Below are 21,695 nucleotides of genomic sequence, written 5' to 3'. Positions count from 1 at the left end.
GACATTGACTTCTCACTGTTGGAAGGTTGCAGACACCTTCTGTTTATGGTTACACTGATTTTTTGCAATTTAAATAAGTAAATACTACTTCTCCAGTATAGGTGATATTCTCTACTATTACTTCTGCAGTCAATTTTGTTATCTTTATTAGTGGGCTTAATAAACAGAGTACCACAGTACCAATGCTAAACAGTCCAATAAAACAGGACTACTCCAGCCATCTACTGATTCCATACAAAAGTGTAGGAGTTTGGTACTTCTCTCTTGCTAAGTAATGACAAAGAAAAGAAGCAAAAAATTCACTTGAAAAAAGCAGTATCACTCACCCCTCAACTATTTAAAAACCGCCTCAATTTTCATCGATGTCATTTGTTAGGCACTCTAAGAAAAATCAAGGAAAGAGTGCTGTTTTCTTGGTTCAGCACATTTTTAAAAATCTTTACCATGGCAGTTTTGTGTAATTATCCTCGAAATAGGGTATTTTGAAGGATTCCACAATTTATGGAAATTGGAATAATGAGTTGCATTTTCTTGTCTATCATTTCAGTTGGCATTTTTTGGAAGTTGTACATCTTTAGATATTGGGTCTCTCCCTTCCTTCGAGTCCATGCTTACATCAAGATCATTACATTTTTTTCCCACCCAATGCCCTAAACAAAACATAAATGTCATCATCATCAATCTCAACAAACTCTGTATGACAACTAATATTAATAGAATGACCTTCTCCAGTTAGATTTTCATTAGTAAATTAGGATGGAAAATAATGAGTGGCTCAGCTTAGCCAATTTGAACGAATTATCTACGTCATCCTTCATGATGTCAGTCGATACCTATGCTGAGCAAGGAAACTCAGCAATTTGGGATCCAGTAGAAGACATCATTAAGCACAAAGTCAACATCCCCCTCTTTTTTTTTTTTAATGTGAATTAAACTAAAGCAAGCATTCTTTACAGGTAATACAGAAAAGTTTGGCTGCTGCAGAGAGCGTGCCTGCAAAGTCACAATGCATGAACTACAGACCAAATCTCAGCATGTCATATTTCCATATGCAAATGCATAGTCCCAGGCCAGGCCTGCACTTATTTCTGCAGAGGGTTAGAGAATTTGACTGCACTAGTGAAGGAGGAAACAGCCAAAAGATGAGTAGCACAGCATTTGCCAATTTCCCAGATAGGCCAGGACGTCATCTATGTCACTTCATGCTTTCCACCTAGCCGCAGAAAACCCTCCAAACATCTGTCTTCTACCAACAGAAGGTGCTGGATATAGCAAATACCTTCATGCCAGATCCTCATGCTCAGACATATTTTTTTTTAACCAATTCTTCTCAAAGAGACACTAAATGTTCGCTGCTTTATAACCAGTATAATAAAGGAAAGGCAGTAAGGATGTGCCCCCCCACCCCCACCCCACAACACACTCAGCCTGCCAGGCTTCCTTTCTTGGTAGAGGAAGAGGATGCTGCTGGGGGTGCTCATGCTGTGACAAGTGGGTGAGGAACAGTAACATTGCATTGCTTAAACCCATCCTAGGATGGCATTTGGCTGTTCTTGATGCATTCTTCATACTTCAGACTTGCTATTTGGTCAGAAAGAGTAACTGGATCCAGAATGCTTTTGTATAAGCTTTCCACTACTTATATCCAGTTGCTTTAAACTATTAATTTTGGGGGAGGGAAGGAAGGCTGTAGAAAAAGGAGAGCAGCCTTTTAGTCTCTGTCCTTTGCTCACACCACAGTAAAGACTTGGCAAAAATTAACAGAAATGCAAAACTTGAGAAGACAGTTGTGTGGTGGAAAAAACCTGCTATGTAGAAAACTGCTTTGTTCATCCCCTTGTAAGGTACAGAGCTTGATTTCCCTTAATGGCTAATGATTAATGTATGAAAACAGGATGAATAGCCAATATATCTGAAACATGGGAACATGATCCTTTAGTTTTTCCTGGTAAGGCCAATATGGCTTAGAAAGAAGATAGACTTTTCCTGTCCCTGGAGCAAAATTGATCTGTTCCAATATGAAAGACAAAGGGAAGATGCTGCAGTGTTTGAACAGGTTTCTTTGTCAGAAGTGAGGAAAAGAATCCATTCCATCAAATGGAATACAAAAATTTATTTAAAAAACTAAATGCTTTCTGCTTCACCACCCTGTACTCATAAATTGATAGCACTGTCAATTTGTTAATAACCAATGCTGAACCATTACCCAAGAACAACATATATTTTTTTATGCACTTACAGGGAGAAAATTTTATAATACACTAGTCTTAAGAACAATTTGCCTACTGGAGTATTGGTTGGAAAGCTCTCATCTGCTTGCTCATTTCAACGGAAAGCAGCCACACACTGTAGCAGAAAGTTTGGCAAATACACTACATGCATAAAACCAGCAGTTTCTTAAACACTTGGCCATGGAATAAAAAGTAAAATATTCCAGGACATATCAAAATTCATAATGTCAATTCAGATCACTGATGAAGCACATCTGCAATAAGGATGTGTGGAGGACCATTAATATTAGTAAGTGAACCAAAGTATCTGTGCTGTATTGTAAAGCAGCAGAAACCCTACCTGCACATTTTGTTCTTGTTGTAAGTGGTGGTCCAGGGGGCCCTGTACCTCCCTCTCCAGGGCGAGTGAGCAGCACTCTGATCTCATACTCCACATCAGGATCCAAATGCCACAGTTTGTAATTAGGAGAGTCTACAATGTGTGTTTCTGCCCAATTCCCAGTGGTTGTCCGATACTCCACCTCTTTCAATATGATGGGCCCATCTCCAATGATGGAGTTGGCGTTGGGTTTGATCCACAGGTACGTGGCTCCGACAGCCAGCAGCTCAGGAGGGGCGATAGGAGTTGGGGGCTCTGTAGAAAAAAAGAAACCATGAGAGGCCTGAGACAATTTTATCATAAGGATCAAATTTCCACTATGTATCTATATAACAGTGCTGTCCCAAAGAATTTGGCTTCTTTTTTTTTTTTTTTTTTGTGCTAAAAATTCAGCTCCCTTACACTGGGGGTAGCATTAACAATTCAGAAACACCTGCAAAAATACAGCAACCACAAAGCAACTTCCATTTAAAATAAAACACAAGAGTCACTTTTAAAAGATCAGGTTTATACTTACTCTCTCCTTTAAGCATATGAGCAATAGCATTCAATATAATATTGGAGGGTGAGGGGCAAAGAAGTCTTAAATAAAGACAACTGAGTGCACTTAGCATATACCATGTATAAAAAGGCTCCAGTACAACAGCCCTTCCTCTGCCCTGTGACACAATGTGGCAGAATATCACCATCATTGATCATGGTATTGTGGTTCAGCCAAAGTGTAATGCTTAATGTGAGACAATTAGCAATGAGTGGAAAACTCAAATCACTTGCTCATTTTGTGATTTTACCAGCAAAATAAAGGTTAAAAATAGGATATACTTTTTAATCAAAACACTGGCTGTGTGTCTGAGAAAATACTAACAAATTTAAACACTAGGGATCTTCCTGTGGTCAATGATATCAGTAGTCAGGATGCTGCTAGAACTGACTCTTAACTGTGGCTGTTGGTAGCTCAGAACTAAGGAAAACTCTAAGGCAACAGTGAATCAACATGCCCTGTCATGTTTGATTGCAAAGTTTGCTTAACTTCATGAGCAAAGGTACTCAAGCAAAGTCTGCATGAGACTTGAAAAGTGCCTAGATGTCTGAAAAGCATCATGAGGAGGCAGGAACCTGGCCACTGAATATCTTCTCTGTGATAAAAAGCAAGCCAATAAGAGACATCTCAGCAGCACCCTTTGATGAAAAAAAAAAAAAATAAAAAAATCTACAGGGCTCTGGCTGCCTGCCTGATTTTTTTTTTTCCCTTCTCTGTCAGTGTATAAATAACACTTGCATATTGGAAACTGCATGAATAGCGTATGCCTTGTGGTTTTGAAAACCTGAGCTGAACTGTGCAAGATTATGAGCAATTTCTTTAATCTCATCTAGCTTTCCCTCTGTCACACTCTAATGTGGTTTGCCCTCAGCCCAGAGGACACAAACCCAATTCTCTTGTGAAAATAATGTGACAAAAAGAACATCTCTGTCTCAGAAAAAGAAACCTATAAATGTTACAGCATGACATTAATTTTAGAGTTCTGTGGGAGTTATTCCAAACCCTTCTTAAAGGTGATTCCTCCAAGAACCCAGAGAACTGGAAGAATCCAGGACCCACAGAAGTGTGTAAGAAAGGAGTTTGAGCACCACATAATGGGAGGAAGATAGGACTTTCCCCTCTGGAGAAGTCTTGCAGGTTAACATGGGCTCAGTGAAGAGAAACAAATGCACAGAAAACATTATTATACAAAATGATCAACTGAAAAGTTACTTAATTTCATTTCCTCTGGCTAACTAATTACAATGAACCATGCTATCTCCTTGAGATTGACTGCAATAGTTGTGCATTGTACCTCTGGAAAAAAACCAATCTGAATTGTAATTATAGCAGGTATCCAACATGAACAAAAACTAGTGTCACAAGCTAAGTTTTCTGTGGAATGTTTGTTTCTGCTTTTATTTTGGACTGTTCCCCTCCTGCCAGAATCTTTTTCTGATATGAAATGTCAGGCTGATTATATGTTGATTTAGCAAGGTTATTGCCCCAAGAAATGCATGTAGATACATTTTCATTAAAAATCAAACTATTATTGTCCTGGTTTCAGCTGGGATAGAGTTAACTGTCTTCCTAGTAGCTGGTACAGTGCTATGTTTTGAGTTCAGTATGTGAAGAATGTTGATAACACTGATGTTTTCAGTTGTTGCTCAGTAGTGTTTAGACTATAGTCAAGGATTTTTCAGCTTCTCGTGCCCAGCCAGGGCACCTGACCCAAACTGGCCAACAGTGTATTCCATACCATTGGACGCCCCGTCTTGTTTAGGAACTGGGAAGTGGGGGGGGCAGGGAATCGCCGCTCAGGGACTGGCTGGGGGTTGGGCGGCGGGGGGGGAGCAATTGCCCTGCGCATCATTTGTACATTTCAATCCTTTTATTACTACTGTTGTCATTTTATTAGTGTTATCATTATCATTATTAGTTTCTTCTTTTCTGTTCTATTAAATCGTTCTTATCTCAACCCAGGAGTTTTACTTCTTTTCCTGATTTTTCTCCCCCATCCCACTGGATGGGGGGGAGTGAGTGAGCGGCTGCGTGGTGCTTAGTTGCTGGCTGGGGTTAAACCACGACAATTATAAATCACAAACAGTTTATTACCTGTTTCTTGGTGCAAGACAATTAAATGATAGACTTAGTGATTTTTATTCCCGATGCAAAAATGACATCTTGTATGTCACATCATAGCTGAACACAAGATAAATGAAATATTAAACTCCATTCTCCTGGGCTGTAGACTTCAATAACAACATGATCCAGGTTACTTTGGGATTTGATTGCAAGGTAGAAGAGCTTTATGGGACTGAGCTTAATTAATAGAGCAGTTTGTCCTGCTAAACAGGCATGAAAGTCTCATCTAACAAGTTTAGAAACTACTATTGCCAAACTGATTTAAATTAAGACAACACCCAGCATTACTATCTTCTTTATTTTAGGCCAAATCTAAATCTATCCTCCCCCCCCCCCCACCCCCAAAAAAAAAGTGATGGTGGTTTTCTCTTCCCCCCAACCCATCAATTTTCTCCTTTCTAAGTACCATCTGAAATATGGGTGCCACAGAATATTCGAAAATTAGGAGTCTAAACTGTTGCTCACATTTTCTAAGTTCAAGAAACTAAGATAAGCAGCCATTATAGTAGTTATTCAAGGCTCAATCCCACCTCACTGAAAATAATGGGCTCTCTCCTACTGGCACCAACTGGACAAGAAGCAATTTTTTTAAATATCACTCTGTGCCAAATTACTGGAAGTGATCTAAACAAGTTACCCATTATTTAGCAAAACTAGCACATAAATATAAGGACCATTTTCTGCCCTTTGTAACTAAACACAGTTGTCAGTTACAGATGACCAGACTGATTGTCGTGGTTTAAACGTAGCCAGCAACTAAGCACCACGCAGCCACTATACTCGCTCCCCCCCGCCCCCACAGTGGGATGAGGGAGAAAATCTGGAAAAGAAATGAAACTCATGGGTTGAGATAAGAACAGTTTAATAGAATATAAAAAGAAGAAACTAATAATGATAATGATAAGACTAATAAAGTAACAGCAGTAATAATAAAAGGATTGGAATATACAAATGATGCACAGTGCAATTGCTCACCCCCCGCCGATCGATGCCCAGTTAATCCCCGAGCAGCAATCCCCCCGCCCCCACTCCCCCCAGTTTATATACTAGACATGACATCACATGATATGGAATACCCTGTTGGCCACTTTGGGTCAGCTGCCCTGGCTGTGTCCCCTCCTGACTTCTTATGCCCCTTCAGCCTTCTTGCTGGCTGGGCATCGGAGGCTGAAAAATCCTTGACTTGAGAGTAAATATTACTTAGCAACAACTGAAAACATCAGTGTGTTATCAACATTCTTCTCATACCTAGCTCAAAAACATAGCACTGTACCAGCTACTAGGAAGACAATTAACTCTATCCCAGCTGAAACCAGGACACTGATGTTATGAGCTCACTATTTTAATTAAGATCTCTATGTGACCTTAATTAAACAAACATGGTGAGAGGTTGGCCTTGTACACATCATGGTTTAATCCCAGCCAGCAACTAAGCAACACACAGCAGCTCGCTCACTTCCTCCCACCCAGTGGGATGGGAGAGAGAATCAGAAAAAGTAGAACTCGTGGCTTGAGATAAAGACAGTTTAATAGGACAGAAAGGAAGATAATAATAACAACAACAACAACAAAAGGATTGGAGTATACAAAACAAGCAATGCACAATCCAGTTGCTTACTAGTTGCTAACCAATGCCCAGTTAGTTCCCAAGCAGCGCTCCACACCCCCCAGGCCAACTCCCCCAGTTTAAATACTGGGCATGATGTCACATGGTATGGAATATCCCTCTGGCCAGTTGGGGTCAGCTGTCCTGGCTGTGTCCCCTCCCAACTTCTTGTGCCCCTCCAGCCTTCTTGCTGGCTGGGCAACGAGAAGCTGAACTATCCTTGACTTAGTTTAAACACTACTTAGCAACAACTGAAAACATCAGTGTGTTATCAACATTCTTCTCATACTGAATCCAAAACATAACACTATTCCAGCTACTAGGAGGAAAAATAACTCTATCCCAGCTGAAACCAGGACAACATGTAATTGTGACCAACCATATTTTAAGCCCCATTTGATCCAGACAATATTTTACATTGCAAGCTTTGTCTAGCCTGTTGCTCCCTTTCAGCTATTCTCCCTCCTCCTCCAGGCACAGAGGAGAAAGCCACAGGCTCGCCAGCAACGAGGACATCTGGTACTGGATTGCTGCAACTGGAATATCTAGCCTAAATCCCAGACTCAGGAAGGACACAGAAAATGTGGTTCCTGGGTGCCCTAACAAAAGACCTATGTGGTACAAGCTCAAAAAAAGGGGAGTTATTGAAGATAATTAGATTTTATTGTATGTGCAAAGCAGGTCCAGTTGTGCAGACATGAAGGGAATTTGGGGTGTGCCTTTATCCTCCCATTAAAACAGAAAATACCACTATGATCTACAGCTGAGAAGGCTGAATGCTCTTAGGGCTTTAAAACGACAGAAAGTTTAGTAGTGCAAAGAGTGTGAGGAATCAAAACTAACATGAAGGACCAAAAAAGACCAAATAGAATCATAGAATCTCTTGAGTTGGAAGGCACCCATAAGGATCATAGAGCCCAACTCCCTGCTCCTCACAGGACTACCTGAAACTAAACCATATGATTAAGAGCATCATCCAGACGGTCCTTGAACTATGACAGGCTGGGTGCTGTGAATACTATACTTTCCAACTATTGTGGAAAACACATGTATTTTATTCTTTGGCAACTGCTCCTGAGTTTTTCTACTCTACTACTGGAATAATTTCTCTACGGTTGTCTAAGCAAGGCAATTCTAAGCAATTGTTAGACAATAGAAGAAAAATGGGCTCCATGAATCCTTCAGAGGCAACTGGGAAGATTGAAAAATTAGAGAAAAATCCCCAACAACTTTTATCACTGTCTCCTGTGAAATAATCCATAAGAAAAAGACATTATACAAAATGTAATCTTAAAACAGTTGGATAAACCTTTTAAGCTATGGATTTTATGTGAATAAAACTTCAATTTCTTTGAAAATTCCTTCCTTGTTCATAACAAGACCACCTGATAAAATGTACAGCCACGGTGACCTGGAACTCTCATTTGCACATGACGGGCTATGGATGATTTTAGACAAAAAGAACCCCTAATGCTACAAAACACTAGTATATGGCAAAGTTCAATGATTCTGTTTCTGAAGTGCTAACCTGTACCCTTATTTTGTTACTGAACAATCATGCCAACACATGAAATTCCTAACATGACTCTCTCAAACACTGAAATAAACTCTCAACATAGGACTGAAGAGAATCAGGAAACAAAACCAAAGAGGACCCCAAAAAGGCTGTTAAATAGAGGAGAAAAGTAGGTTTGTATCTGGCTGGGCCATCCAGGCCGTACCTTTCACACTACTTGATGATCCTCTGTAAGTCCTTCCAAAACATCAGCTGTGTATGCCCCATACATAGCCAGGCCTCCAGAGCAGCAGGAAGATAGCTGCAACATGCACACAGACAGCCCTGTTTTGTTTTCTCACATGCATACAAGAGAGCACAGGTTCTAAAAATAAGATCAGAAGAGACACAGTGTTTTTTATTCTTTGGGGGTTGAAGAGGTGGGGATGGGAGCTGTTAACAAAGACATTTGCCTGACAACCAGGATCTGTGTTTTCAAACATGATACTGCTTATTCGCCCACTAATGGGAATTGTAAGCTTTTCTCACAGCGTCCTAAATGAGCAGCTGTGGACTGTGCTTGCCAAATGGATAAGGATGGGACTGAAAGGCAAGGAAAACAAATTTCAAGTTTCTTAGAACTTTTTTAAGCAAAAGATACAAAACAAAACACATTTGTATAGTTTTCTACACAATAGCCACAGTGTTACAATTTAAAAGCTATTGAGAACACAGGTACTTAAATTTGCATTTAAGAAGGCAAACCTAGCTGTTTTAAGAAAAAAATGGAATCATGTTAAAATGCCTTTGTTCTGATTTTTTGCCCCTCCATCCTTTAGGCAGAATTTGTCACCTTTGCACAACTGTTTTGCACACCTTATTGCTGGCTATTAGAGATTCACTTGACTGACTGAGCAGCATCCATGAGTACCCTTTCTAGTTTTACACTACAGCAATAAGCAGTCTGAGCTCTGAATGACAGCATTTATATTGGCACTGCTTATTAGCACACTTCCTGGTACTGTAATAAATGCAGCAGCTGAATTTTGTTTTCCAGTGATTGTCCAAACTTCCAGTTCCATTTACTGCACAAAGAAATGCCACAAGGATTTTACAATATTTAGCATGAGACTATTTCACTGTGCTGACATTATACTAATAGTTTTTTGTCTAAAAGACAGACATTCAGACCTGTCTCACAGTACTGTAACAGGCTGACAGTGGTGGCACATGTCAACCGTGTTGGAAGAGTGTGCCAGCAGCATTAATGAAGTGATTGATTAATTCACCTGGATGGATAAATTGCGCTAGTGAGTGATATAGTCTGTCTACTCCCAAAGAAAAGTGCCCAGAACCAATTCTGAAATCAACAATTTTGAATATTTAGTTAAAGCCAAAATCCAAGAAAGTGAGAGAAGAGGAAGATTTAGGATTTCTACAGCCTATACAAGGGACAATGGTTTCACAGATTTATACATTTTACAAGTGCAAAAGCCTTTACTGTTGGGTTTGCATCCTCTTATGAAACAGAGCAGTCCCAGCAGGCAAACGTCACCCTTACATGGCAAAGTTTAACCTCTTATCCTCCTTGAACATTCCCATACTATGTGATGCAACCCTGTGGATATTCAGGTCTCTTCTTGCCCCTGTTGAGATCAACACTGCATTCATCCTCATGAACCATCAGCCACAGGATGCTTATGTGCTTAGTAATCAAAGACTGACAGACAAAAATGGAGATTTACCCTTTTAGCTTGTGGCAGGTTGGATATTTAGCTAAAGAGCTAGGACACTAGAACGGTAAGAGGGGGGCTCCGTTTAGACACTGCTATACTGTTCTATGGATTAGCAAATTTAATGTCAGTACTCTCCATCTGATGCTTCTTCCCAACACAGAATTTACTAATACAGTGATAAGTAACTTTAGTACTCTATGATATAGAATACTCATTTGCCACAGTATGTAATGCACTTTTTTCTTCTTGCTTTTCCCTTAAGAGCTAATGCTTCTGTCTACAAAGGACTTGCCGTACGTTTCACGTACAAGAAGTAGAGGAGAAAATAAAAATTATCCAGAAAGATGTAAAAGAATTGAGCAAAGTGGTCAAAGAATCAGCACAACAGCAATGAAGAACACGAGACGAGCAGATCTCAGGGCACAGCAATCAGTATCACCAAAGAAAGCCAATGGAGCAAGAGACCCAATATTTGGCAGGATGCTCATCTTCTGACATTCCCCAAACCCCAAAATTCAAAGACTACAAACTATTCCCTTTAGATGTCAAAACAGTGTAGGTGTAGTACTTATATACAAAGGGAGAACTTGCTGCAGCCTGATGAAAATGAAGAATACATATTCTCTATGTATTTTCCCCTTAAGCAGTGGAAATGTTCCTTGGTGATTTGAATACATATGTTCTAAATTAAGCAACTGGGCTGCCTATGTTTAAAGAGAAGAACACAGTAATGCTTACAAGAGTTACTATAAAGCAGTAGGAAACCTCTTAACGATTTCCTAAAAGCACTGCAGTCACCCTGCAAGATAGCTGGAACAAACCCTGGCTGAAGAAAGGTCACCTGTATTAGTGTCATCTTATCAAACAAAAATTTACAAAGTTGCCCTGAGACCAGAAAGAGTTAGTACAGGCCCACTGCCTCCTATCAACTCTTCTAATTGTGTTACAGGTTAAAGGAGAGGGGCACCAGGTACCAAGTGGGAATTACAGTAGCATACTATTTCATTAGCATTTCACACTATTTGTGTGTCTCAGAAGCTTAGCCTGAATCCCACCAGAGCCTCAGAGGATGCTTTCATTCTCTCATAGAAGAAAATAGCATCAGATTAGTTGAATAGTATCTCATTTCCCAGCGTAAATTAAGTGAATTAGATGGAAGACTCTGTGCTCTAATTGTAAAGCTTATTACAAGAACTCACATAGATTAGAACTGAATGCTTCTCTGAGTCTCCATTTGTACAGTAAAAGAGGAAAAAAAGGTGACTATAGACTATCCCATGGCTCTCTTAATGGCTCAGTATTGACATGTAGAATCTCCAGTACTGCAGCAAAACACATTCATAAGTCTTGTGTACTGAGAGTGCTAGAAGGCAACCTTTCTTCACATGGATAGGAGTGCTACCCTATACAGTGCACAGGCAGTCTCTCTAGGTAATTTCTAAGAATGACAAGCTCCCCAGAGCTGGGAATCATGGACAATTAACTCTCATTTTTAAAGTGCAGGTAATTTTCTGAGTTTTTCAACTGCAAAATAGCTACAAAATGACATCATGAACAAGAGCAGTAGTATGCTTCTTGTTGCTCATGGAATGACATTGTTATGGAATGTCATTCCATTTACAGAGATCTTTCATGAACCCTGAGAGGTCCAACACAAAGACTTTTGTGCATTAAGAAGTTAGGCATCCATGAGCTGATTATAAATACCTTGGACTTTCACTATGTAGCTTCTATATGTTCAAGCCTGTATTAGTGATCTCAGGTTCCCTTTGTAGTCAAATGGAGAGAAATGGACTCATCTCAAGGTATGTATCTAAGACAGATAAAATTAACTGCTCCTTGATCCCTCCCTCTTTTGACTGGTATTAAAAGTTAGGTGAGATGTATTTTACCTTTTTAATCTTATTTTCTCAGTGCCTGGCCTGCAGTATGAAATACAGTGAGGCATCAGACCAGTTAGTCTATCAAGGAGGAAGCCACCAAGCAAACAAAGAACTGCTTGGCAAGAAACAATACTGAGCACCTGCTTGCTCTTTGAATGGTCTCTGAATGCCCTCATTCAGGGCAGCAGAACTCAGGTGCTGCAGTCTAAAACTATCACATGAAGATAAATGATTATGCTTTTCTCTGGAAAAGATGAGCACAACTCACTTTCCTTTTATATATGCAGCCAGAGCATGCACTGGTGACAGTGATGCCCTTTGATTTAATAATTCAATACTTAAAGTGCTTGTCAAAAAAAGAATTTGATCCTCTTTGACTGTTCTGAGGCTGAAGCGTCTTAGCCCCATCTGTTGAGACTGTGTCACACACAGAAAAAAGGTTCAGTTTTCATTTGACCAAAAAACCAGTAAAAATAAAAAGACCATGACTTTCTCTAACCAGCATCTAACTGCTCCATTTTGCTCCTCTAGGAGCATGTCCAGCGTGCTCAAACCAAGTCCTGTTCTCCAAACTCATCCTTGATATATTTTCCTCACAGAACAATTAGTAATTTTTTCTACTTCCCTTATTTCTTGGAACTTGATGACAGACACATCATATTAGTCTTGAAATGAGCTATGATCAAGTTAGGTTTTAACATAAGAACATATCTGAATAAAGTGTGAGAACTGAGCATCATCTCTCCTTCAATTAGGGAGATGAAAATACTGGAGCTTTCTAGAAACTGCTGCAACTGTGCATGCACCAACAGCTACTCAAGTTGCAGGTTACTTCTGAACCCGTGTCCAAGTTCATTCTTTCCCCCATGTGAAAAATCCCAGGGTTACTATAATCCATGCATATTTATACTCTACACTGCTTCCTTTCACAGCCAATTCTGTACCACTACAATTTAAAACATCAGTCTCCGGGAGGCTCTTCTTTCTTATGGCTCCACCAAATCTGTACAAAGACATGGAAAACTGCACCCACATCATGAAAAAGGTCCTCTCCACCAGTCAGTAGCCAGGGCCAGCTTTAGCTATCTCTTGTGTTGCTAAGTCCATGGACTATTTAAGCTCATATATCATGTGTTATTAAATCTATTTCAGCTTTCTGCATGAACAAGCTGCTAATCTCCCATAGGGACTGGAAATGTAAACTCAACAAGTACCAAAAAAAGTAGAAAGGCAGGAATAAACACATAAACGGTGAAACATGTAATTTCAGGTCAACTCAAGTTCAAGCAGCTTCATCAGTTGCTATGTTACCAGCTTATGATGGTGGGAGAGGATGAAGGCAAAAAGATTTTATAGCTCTGTGGCTATATATATAGTGGCTATTTAGCAACTTTTGTTATCTGGCACATCTCTGTCTGCAGAATGAAGGATCGTTAGTCTCTAAGCTGCTGAAATGGCAAGTGACTGGAGGTATCGACTACTATGAAGCAGCATGGAATGGTTTGTCTGGATTGATTAAGTAGCTTAATCCATAGCAACCTGCTAGGTTTGCAGGAAAAGCCTGAGGCAGGATTCTTCATTTCATTTAAGGCAAAGTGGGGAATTAAACATCCCATTGCCCTTTACCACCCTGTCCACCACCTAGAGATGTGCAGAACAGGTGAGGAGCAATAAGGAGAACTGAGGCAACAGCCAGGCTGGAGTTTAAACATGAGACACCACCATGGCAGTGACTTGTACACTCAACAATGTCCATTGCTCTGTTGCACCACTGATACCGATCTCTCTTCTCACAAATACATTAGGTACCCCAGTGCTGGGTCAGCTTAAAGAGTGAGAACACTGGTGTGTGCACATGCAGTGCATTTCAAGGAACTGCTCACAGTTAATCATCAGGACACTTTGGTGAAGCAAGTATGAGTAGGTTGTTTTATAACTGGAAATAATGATTAATGGATGGCTGTAGGGCCAGAGATTGAATGTAGTCTTGTGTTCCAGCCTACAGACTTTATGACCCCCTACAAAGGAGCCTATGCCAGGCTTGACATACAAATTTAGGCTCTTTCAGCCCATAAAGCAAAATGGTCTCATTTAAACATTTATTTTCCCATGACAGACCTGTGAAAAACACTAATCACATTTGAACGTGAGGAAGCAAGTCGAATCTGACATTGCCTCTAAAGAGCTGATGCTGTAATAGTACATAACAAACTTACCAACAGGGATTTGGCAAGCCACCATGGTGGAGACATGCCATTAAAGCAGCACCCTGGGAACTTTTCAACCAATGTACCTGTATCACGTGAAGCAGCATCGAACAAACTATACAGGCAACTAAGTCTCAGGGTGGATAACCACCTGAGTGCATGTTTTCTTGATATTAATCTGAGCAAGAATACAGTTCAGATCTCAGTATTCATACGAAAATTGGATGAATCAGAACTGACTGATTTTAAAAGGAACTTTGCTGAGCACTTATTTCAGGAAGTCACTCCTCCTGTCTTAACTGACTGAAACTATATACTTGGGCAGACTGTGAGGAACATGGTTAGCACAAGGGCAGAACAGGTTTTGCTGTTATCACAGCTATGCTTCTTTCAAATTTAAAAGTTTTCTCTCTTTGCTTCGTTCTCTGGGCGTAAGCATAGATGTACGCCCTAGGAAACCTAAAGAAATCACTTGATACCTGGGTATCAATATTTAAATATTCCTTATGCAGATTCCACAACATTCCCAGTAATAACACCTACATAAGTTGTCGTATGGTTTACACCTAAAGTAGCACTTTTCATCACAGAAATTCAACACAGAGGTTAATCGTCCTTCCACTTTTACTGACAACTAACATGCAACAAAGCGTGAAAAAGAGCCAAGCTGCTGCCAATAACTATTCTGCTACCACTAAAGCCACACTGCTTATACAGCTATGTGAGCAATCTAATCATTTATTAAAATGTCAGCATGGCAAGAATCTTTACTTCTGGTGGCAAAAAGAAACACACTGTCTAGCAAGATAAACATCAGGAAGAACAACTTGAAGTTCCGTGGCAATTTCCAGAACGTAAAAGGATCTCTTCCATCTTTAAGTCATATTCCAGTCTCTCCAGCTAGTGTGAGATATGCACAAAAGAAGAAAGTCTGCCTGCTGTACAGAGACATACTCCCAAAACGGAATGTTTACATTAACACTTATGTATTCCAACTATTTTTTTCCTGAAAGAATGAACAAACTTTCTACTTCTGAATGTAACTGAAAGAATATCTGACAGTCAATCCTATGAACCCTAAATATGCTCCAACAATATGAGGAATTTTTCAAAAAAATACTTTCTCTGCTTATTCCATTTTCCCTTAACATAAGTTGAACAGGGCTTTGGACCATGATCTTCACCCACTAAGATGTTACAGTTCAAAAATATCTGACATTACCTAAAAGCCTTGCTAGTTTAGAGACAATGCAAACTACATCCAATTTGTTTTCTGTCTTCTCTCTTTTTTCTTCTTCTATTAATCACATTCATACAAAAAAAAAAAAATTATTGAAGCATGGCTTGGTTTGGAACACGGGAGTCCATGTAGATTGAACCCATATAATATGTGTACACTTTTAATGGTGCACTATACTTGCAGAGAGTTGAGAAGTCATGCCTGTTGACATCACAAACTTCATGTCTGATAAACCTCATTTTATTTCAAGAGTCTTAACCCTGTATCACAACCTTCCCTGTGAAACAGCATAGAAGAGACATTTCAATATCTCTTTTGTGTATGAAAGAACCTATTTTGTAGCCTTTAAAGACAAGAGATTGAAGGCCTAAGACAGCAATCTACAGTGGTGAACAATGAATGACATTTCTACTCATCTATTCTTAGCGCTACCAACTGAGTGAGCAGCCAACAGGAGAGAAATTACAGGGCATGGGAAGTGAAAGCTGGTAATTTCCCCAGCTGCAGCACAATGGAAAACATTTCCAAGCACAGGGAGCAATTCCCTAACCAAGAGGCCAGACCACTCCAATAAATCTAATAGCCCAACTAAGGAAAAGCAAACAGGATATTTCCCCTAGACTTGAAGGCCACCAGGGATCCAGGATTCTGGATGCTATAGTTTTATTGTTTTTTCATAAGTCTCCTAATATTCCCAAGAATGTCTGCAGTTGGTTAAGGAATTATTTTTTTACATAAATACTCCTTGCTTGTTGTTGTGTTGCCCCTGAGACAGTTAATAAAAACAAGATCTCCTACCATCAGAGATATCTAGGAGTCTATTTAGGCTTTGGAAGAGCTGCAGAATGGCCTATGGAGTTTAGAATGTAGAACTGAGGTGGTTTTTAATGGGTCCTGTATCTGAAAACCAGTGTTAAGTCAACCTGGGTCCTGCACAGACAGGATCCTCCTGCATTTGAGTTTATGCAACAGAAGCCTGCTCATTTAGAGAAGAACCTATGTTTGATTCCTGTTATACCAAGTTTTATGCATATCCATCAAGACCTCAAATCAGCTTCCTTCAAAGAAAAATCCTATTATGAAAATATATATTGCAATGGTAGAAATATATATTCCAATGGTAGAAATGCTAGGTTAAAAGGTTTTATCAAGGAGCTAGCAGACAGAGGATTTACTGTGCTACAAATCTTCCTAAAGCAGAATCTGCAGATGACCACGCATTATCTGCATATATGACTAAGTAGACTACTAGTGGTTTCTTCACTGAAGCACACTTTTCTGTCCAGAGTTTTCTGCTCACAGTATATTATTACTCCCCCAACCAATGCAAACTGAACTTGGGCTTTCCTGAGAAGGTTCAGATTCAATTTGGATTTACTGATTTAATCGGCTGAGAGTTTCTTACATAGCCTGGTCCCCTACAGGCATACATTCATTAAGTTCCTGAGATTCAGCATGTGCTGCAAAGGCTAAAACCAGGGGGAAAAGAGGATGGGAAATCTACTAAAACATGGGAGAAAGTTTTTTCTTAACAATATAAAGAACTGTACAAAGGATTCAGATCATAATGATTGGTCATCCTTTCAAGACAATGCATGCTGGTATACAAGCTTTAATATACAATCTGCCAATTTCTAATACCAGTATTCCCTAAGTATGGCTATAAAACAGGTCAAGAATCATCAAGAAACAGCAATTCACCCATGCATTCTGGATGAAACAAGATCACTGGACTACCTAAACATAAGGCAAAATCTGATTAAGCACTACACTACTGCAGAGTGGGATTCGAGATCACTACTGACTGAGAGAAGTGGATTATACGTGTTTGTAAATGCACATACCTGCAGTATTTGTATTGCCATGATGTCTCTAACATCGTGGTGATAAGCACTGTACAAACAATTTACACAGTCTCTACACCAAACAGCTTGTAACTCAGAACATGTGGACAGACAGAACAGAAAGAACAGTGATGAGTCTCAGCCAGCAAGACAGGCTGCAGTCTTTATGCATTATCAGCCTGTTACCAAGTACTTTGTAGTCATAACAACAAAATTGAGAGATGTCAATTACCATAATAGCGAGCATATACTTAGCAGCAGCCTGAATAACATGTCATCCTGTAAAACTGAAGAATCAGCAACTGAAATGCAAAATGACCAACATACTATTAGGTACAAAAAGTTTTCTTCCTACATTAGAGTTTGGAATCATGACCTGCAATTTTTTTTCCTTTATAAGGAATGTTTATTGCTTTGTACAAGGACTGTACTACTTAACTCAGTAGAGAAGTCGTTATGTTCAATGCCATTATTCTGTGATTTGAAGCGTTGATGGATAAACAAGTTCAGCAAGGAAACGCCACAGAGTTTGGAAATCTAAGTTTTGAACTCTAGATCTGCATCTTTCACATTGAAGCAAAATATCAAAGGTTGATTATCTGAGCATTTGCTACATACATAAAATGGAGTTAGGACACCTAAGGATTTTTTTTTCCCCATTACTCTGTATACGTGGAATTCCTGCTGATGCCGACCAATGGAAAATTTTAAGCAGAGAAGTCACTGTATAAGCTGTCATGTATATCACCATGAATGTCTGTGTTAGTGATTTTATCGCTACATAATTATTAAGCATAGGGTCAAAATTCACCTTTCATACTGTCAGTAATTCCTGTCAGGTACCTGGCGAAACATTCAATTTCTAACACCTCTCAATATGAAAGAGTATTGCAGTGTTTCACTGAAACACAGAAGCTGTAAGGAAGAACAGTAACACAAACAATCTAAGAACAGTCTTGCACAATTGTCTAAAGGACCTGACCCGATTATGCATGGTAAAGTATTCAGTTCTTCAATTTTTCTTCTATTTCTTTTCTGTCTTTATAAGCAGAAACCTACACTGTCCAAATAAACTCCAGTTAATACCTGATGAGATCTTTCTTCAGTGCCACAGAAAACCATTTATTGTTTGAACTTGTAAATTTACATTCCCTCCTTGGAGCTCAAATAAAAATCACTAGAAGTGAATTGTTAGACATAATCACGACCTTCAGAAGAGCTAGAGAAAAATATTATAGGTCAAATCTCACCCAAAATACTTGTACCAGGGGAGTCTACTGCTCGGTAAGGCTATTTAAACCAAATTCTTTTTGCTTCGCTCAGAGTTCCTCTTTCCAAGGTATCCTTAAAAACAGTAGAACATCTCCTGAGTTGAGAACAGGCAGATACAGATTATGGTGTAATGCTTGGCTTTAACGAGTAGCATCTGACCACTTCACCATCATTTGTTAACCATTCATCAGCTTAGCTCCTTGTAGATTTGCTTAATGACTTAAGAAATACAAGGATTATTTGGCTTCGTGCCTAATTCTTCTCTAGTTTATGCTGGTACAAATCCAAAACAAACGGAGCTACCACTGTGCTGCAAATAAGCCAAGTTTCTGCTCTTTTGTTCCCCAATATTCTGAAATGTTGATGATTTCTTATCCTTCACAGGCAAGTTGATAAGAACCAGCACCAGAGGGAACTATTTTCTAACAGAATCTGCAATGTGCCTGCTCTGAACCCATTTGTTGCTTAGTAGGACCCTGGCACAGCTCCACAGTCCAATGAACATGATTAAAAATGACTTGATGAATTTAGTCTATTGAACAGGTGGCTATAACCAGTCTGGAGGGAGAGGAAAAACACTATCTGCTAGGTAGAAATACTTTTTGCTTTCTCAAATTGTTTAAACCATGATAGGTCTATGGACCTGAGTACAGACAAATTTCAAGCATCCCAATTCTGTTAACTGATGACTGTCAAAACCTCTGCAATGACCAGGAGCAAAAATTGGGGGCAAGGGAAAAGAAACCACTGCATGGCTGCCTATACTTTTTACCACAACATGAATATTTGATTAGATCCTGGGGTATTGGGAAATAGGAAATGATGAGAGAGTTAGTCAAGAAAGGATGCTACTCAGCAAATGCAGTTGTTGCAAGGCAGTGGAGTGAAGCTTGCCTCTGAGGGTCTGTCTCGACTCCCTAACAAATCCAGGGAAAAGCAGAGCCAGCAGCTTACAGTCAAAACAAACAATGCCAACTGGAAAAAAAGTGACTAGAAACAAATGAAATTGCTGCAGAGCTAGTCAAACTGACAGTGACGATATCCAAAGCTGGCCTCTCTGGGGCACAGAGATAAAATAATAGGGTTTCAAATAGAGTTGTCTGTAGATGGTTTGTGATAAGATTACACAAACCCCTGATTTTAAGAAGTGTGCAATAATTTCATAAAAGGAAAGAACTGAGTTAAACCCATCTGCACCTTCTGAGTAACTATGGTTGGTTTGTGCACAGGTATTATACACCCTACGCAAAGCATTACAGGATTTCATTTCCAGGAGAGTTAGCGATGAAATAACCAGAAAAGGGTACACTGGGACCAAAGAAACAGATATAGAACCAGTCCCAAAACCGTAACAAAACCTTCTGGAATCAGCATGATTACAAGTGTTCTTGATTATTAAATATGAGACAAGACAAACAAACAGTGGAAACAAACCTGCTGCTTTCATCTAGCAAAATATATTTCCAAAGTTTTCCAGGAGAAGGCATCAGCTTTTTCATACATTATATGTATGCCTTCAACTCTGCAGCTGATTTTGACAGCTGCACTTTAATTTATTTGTGTAACTCTTATTGGAAGTTGAGTAAAATATGGAATACAGTGAATCTGCACAGTGATTTAGAGCCATTACATACACATCTGTCACAAACTGCCAGTTTGAAAATGATCTGCCATGCAACCAGCAGGCATTCACTTCATTGTTAATAGGATCTGTGGCTATATTTTCTTGGGATCTACTAATATACATGCATAAAAGCAAGCTGCCCTGAAACTTGGACAGTAAAACTGAGATGAATTCACATAAAATATACACGCTTCACTTGCAAAGATAACAGTGGTCCTCTTATTCTGAAATTATTGGAAATGCCTGTAAATCACCTCTTTATATAAATTTAAAAAACCTCCCAATGCTACAAAGGCAAATTATAATCTAGAACTAAGAGGATATACGTTACAGGGAGAAACAAGCAGTTCACAGACACGCACACTTTCTTCTTTTTATAGGGTTCTTAGGAGCTCATTTGGAATTTACCGTGCATGTAAATGCCAAATGAATTTCAAGTACTGCGTTAGCTGCCAATCCATTACACAATCCCTTGCAATTTTAACTTACAACTCCTAACTGCCTGTGGCACTGGTTTTGGATTCTAGTCCTTACAGCCCATTGCTTACTATTTAGATGATCTTGTTATCCTGTGGAAATCACAGTATTAACTTTTCATACCACCTCCCAAATAAGATGCGCTTACAATGGAACGTTGCCTAATATTTTATAATGGAAACAAGAACGCACAGGAGGCTACAAATAAGCTCTGTTCCACAACAAAGCATTTCAATACCAAAATGACTTTTACAGATAGTTATTAAATTTAACCACAACAGTTTAAGGTCCTTCTTTATGCGACATTAGGATAGCAGGTAAGAGCAGGGAAAAAAAAGATGACGCTGCTGCCTCTTCCATCTTATTAGCTGAAATGACTGGGAAAGCCTCATATTTCAGAGTATGAACTAGAACAACTGAAAGGTCAGCACACAATGTCTTCTGCCACCCCTGCTACAGAGAAGCATTTCTTTTGCTGGGAAATCCAGCACAGTGCATTTATAAGAGCTGTAGGAGTAACTGGACACCCTCCTGAGAGGGTTCACGATCCTGAGAGGCAGGAACAAGGAATTAAGCAGGATCATAACCCTAGATGTCAGGAAAGCAGACTTTGGCCCGTTCAAGGTTCTGCTTGGAAGAATCCCATGGGTCCTGGACAGAAGAGGGGTCCAGCAGAACTGGCCGATTTTCAAGGATCACCTTGTCAAAGCTCAGTGTTAACTGGTGAATAAGTTGTTTGTTCAGTTATTACCACTGTCCTGGGTTCAGCTGGGATAGAGTTAATTTTTTACAGGAACCTGGGAGGGGGGGGCATAGCCGGGGCAGCTGACCTGAACTAGCCAAGGAGCTATTCCATACCATGTGACATCATGCTCAGTATATAAATGGGGAGCGGGCCGGGGGGTGGGCGCTTCTTTTGGTGGGGGAAGTGGCAGAGCGTGGGGTCCCGGGTGGTGAGCAGTTGCACTGTGCATCACTCTTTTTGTATACTCTTTCATTAGCACCGTTGTTGTTGTTGTTGCAATTTCTTTGTGTT

The 21,695-nt window shown here is 39.7% G+C and overlaps 1 protein-coding gene across 1 annotated transcript in view; it reads right to left on the bottom strand.

The window, feature by feature from the left end:
• PTPRT (protein tyrosine phosphatase, receptor type, T) overlaps positions 1-21,695 on the bottom strand; it is a 350,042-nt gene that overhangs the window by 228,480 nt on the left and 99,867 nt on the right. Inside the window, exon 6 of the mRNA XM_010584069.1 lies at positions 2,572-2,865. Coding sequence (XP_010582371.1) covers positions 2,572-2,865 — 294 coding nt within the window. The remainder of the gene's footprint in view (positions 1-2,571; positions 2,866-21,695) is intronic.

Source organism: Haliaeetus leucocephalus, unplaced genomic scaffold (assembly GCF_000737465.1).
Source record: "Haliaeetus leucocephalus isolate CR32 unplaced genomic scaffold, Haliaeetus_leucocephalus-4.0 Scaffold933, whole genome shotgun sequence".
Lineage (NCBI taxonomy): Eukaryota > Metazoa > Chordata > Aves > Accipitriformes > Accipitridae > Haliaeetus > Haliaeetus leucocephalus.
This window is presented reverse-complemented; position numbering and strand designations above follow the sequence as displayed.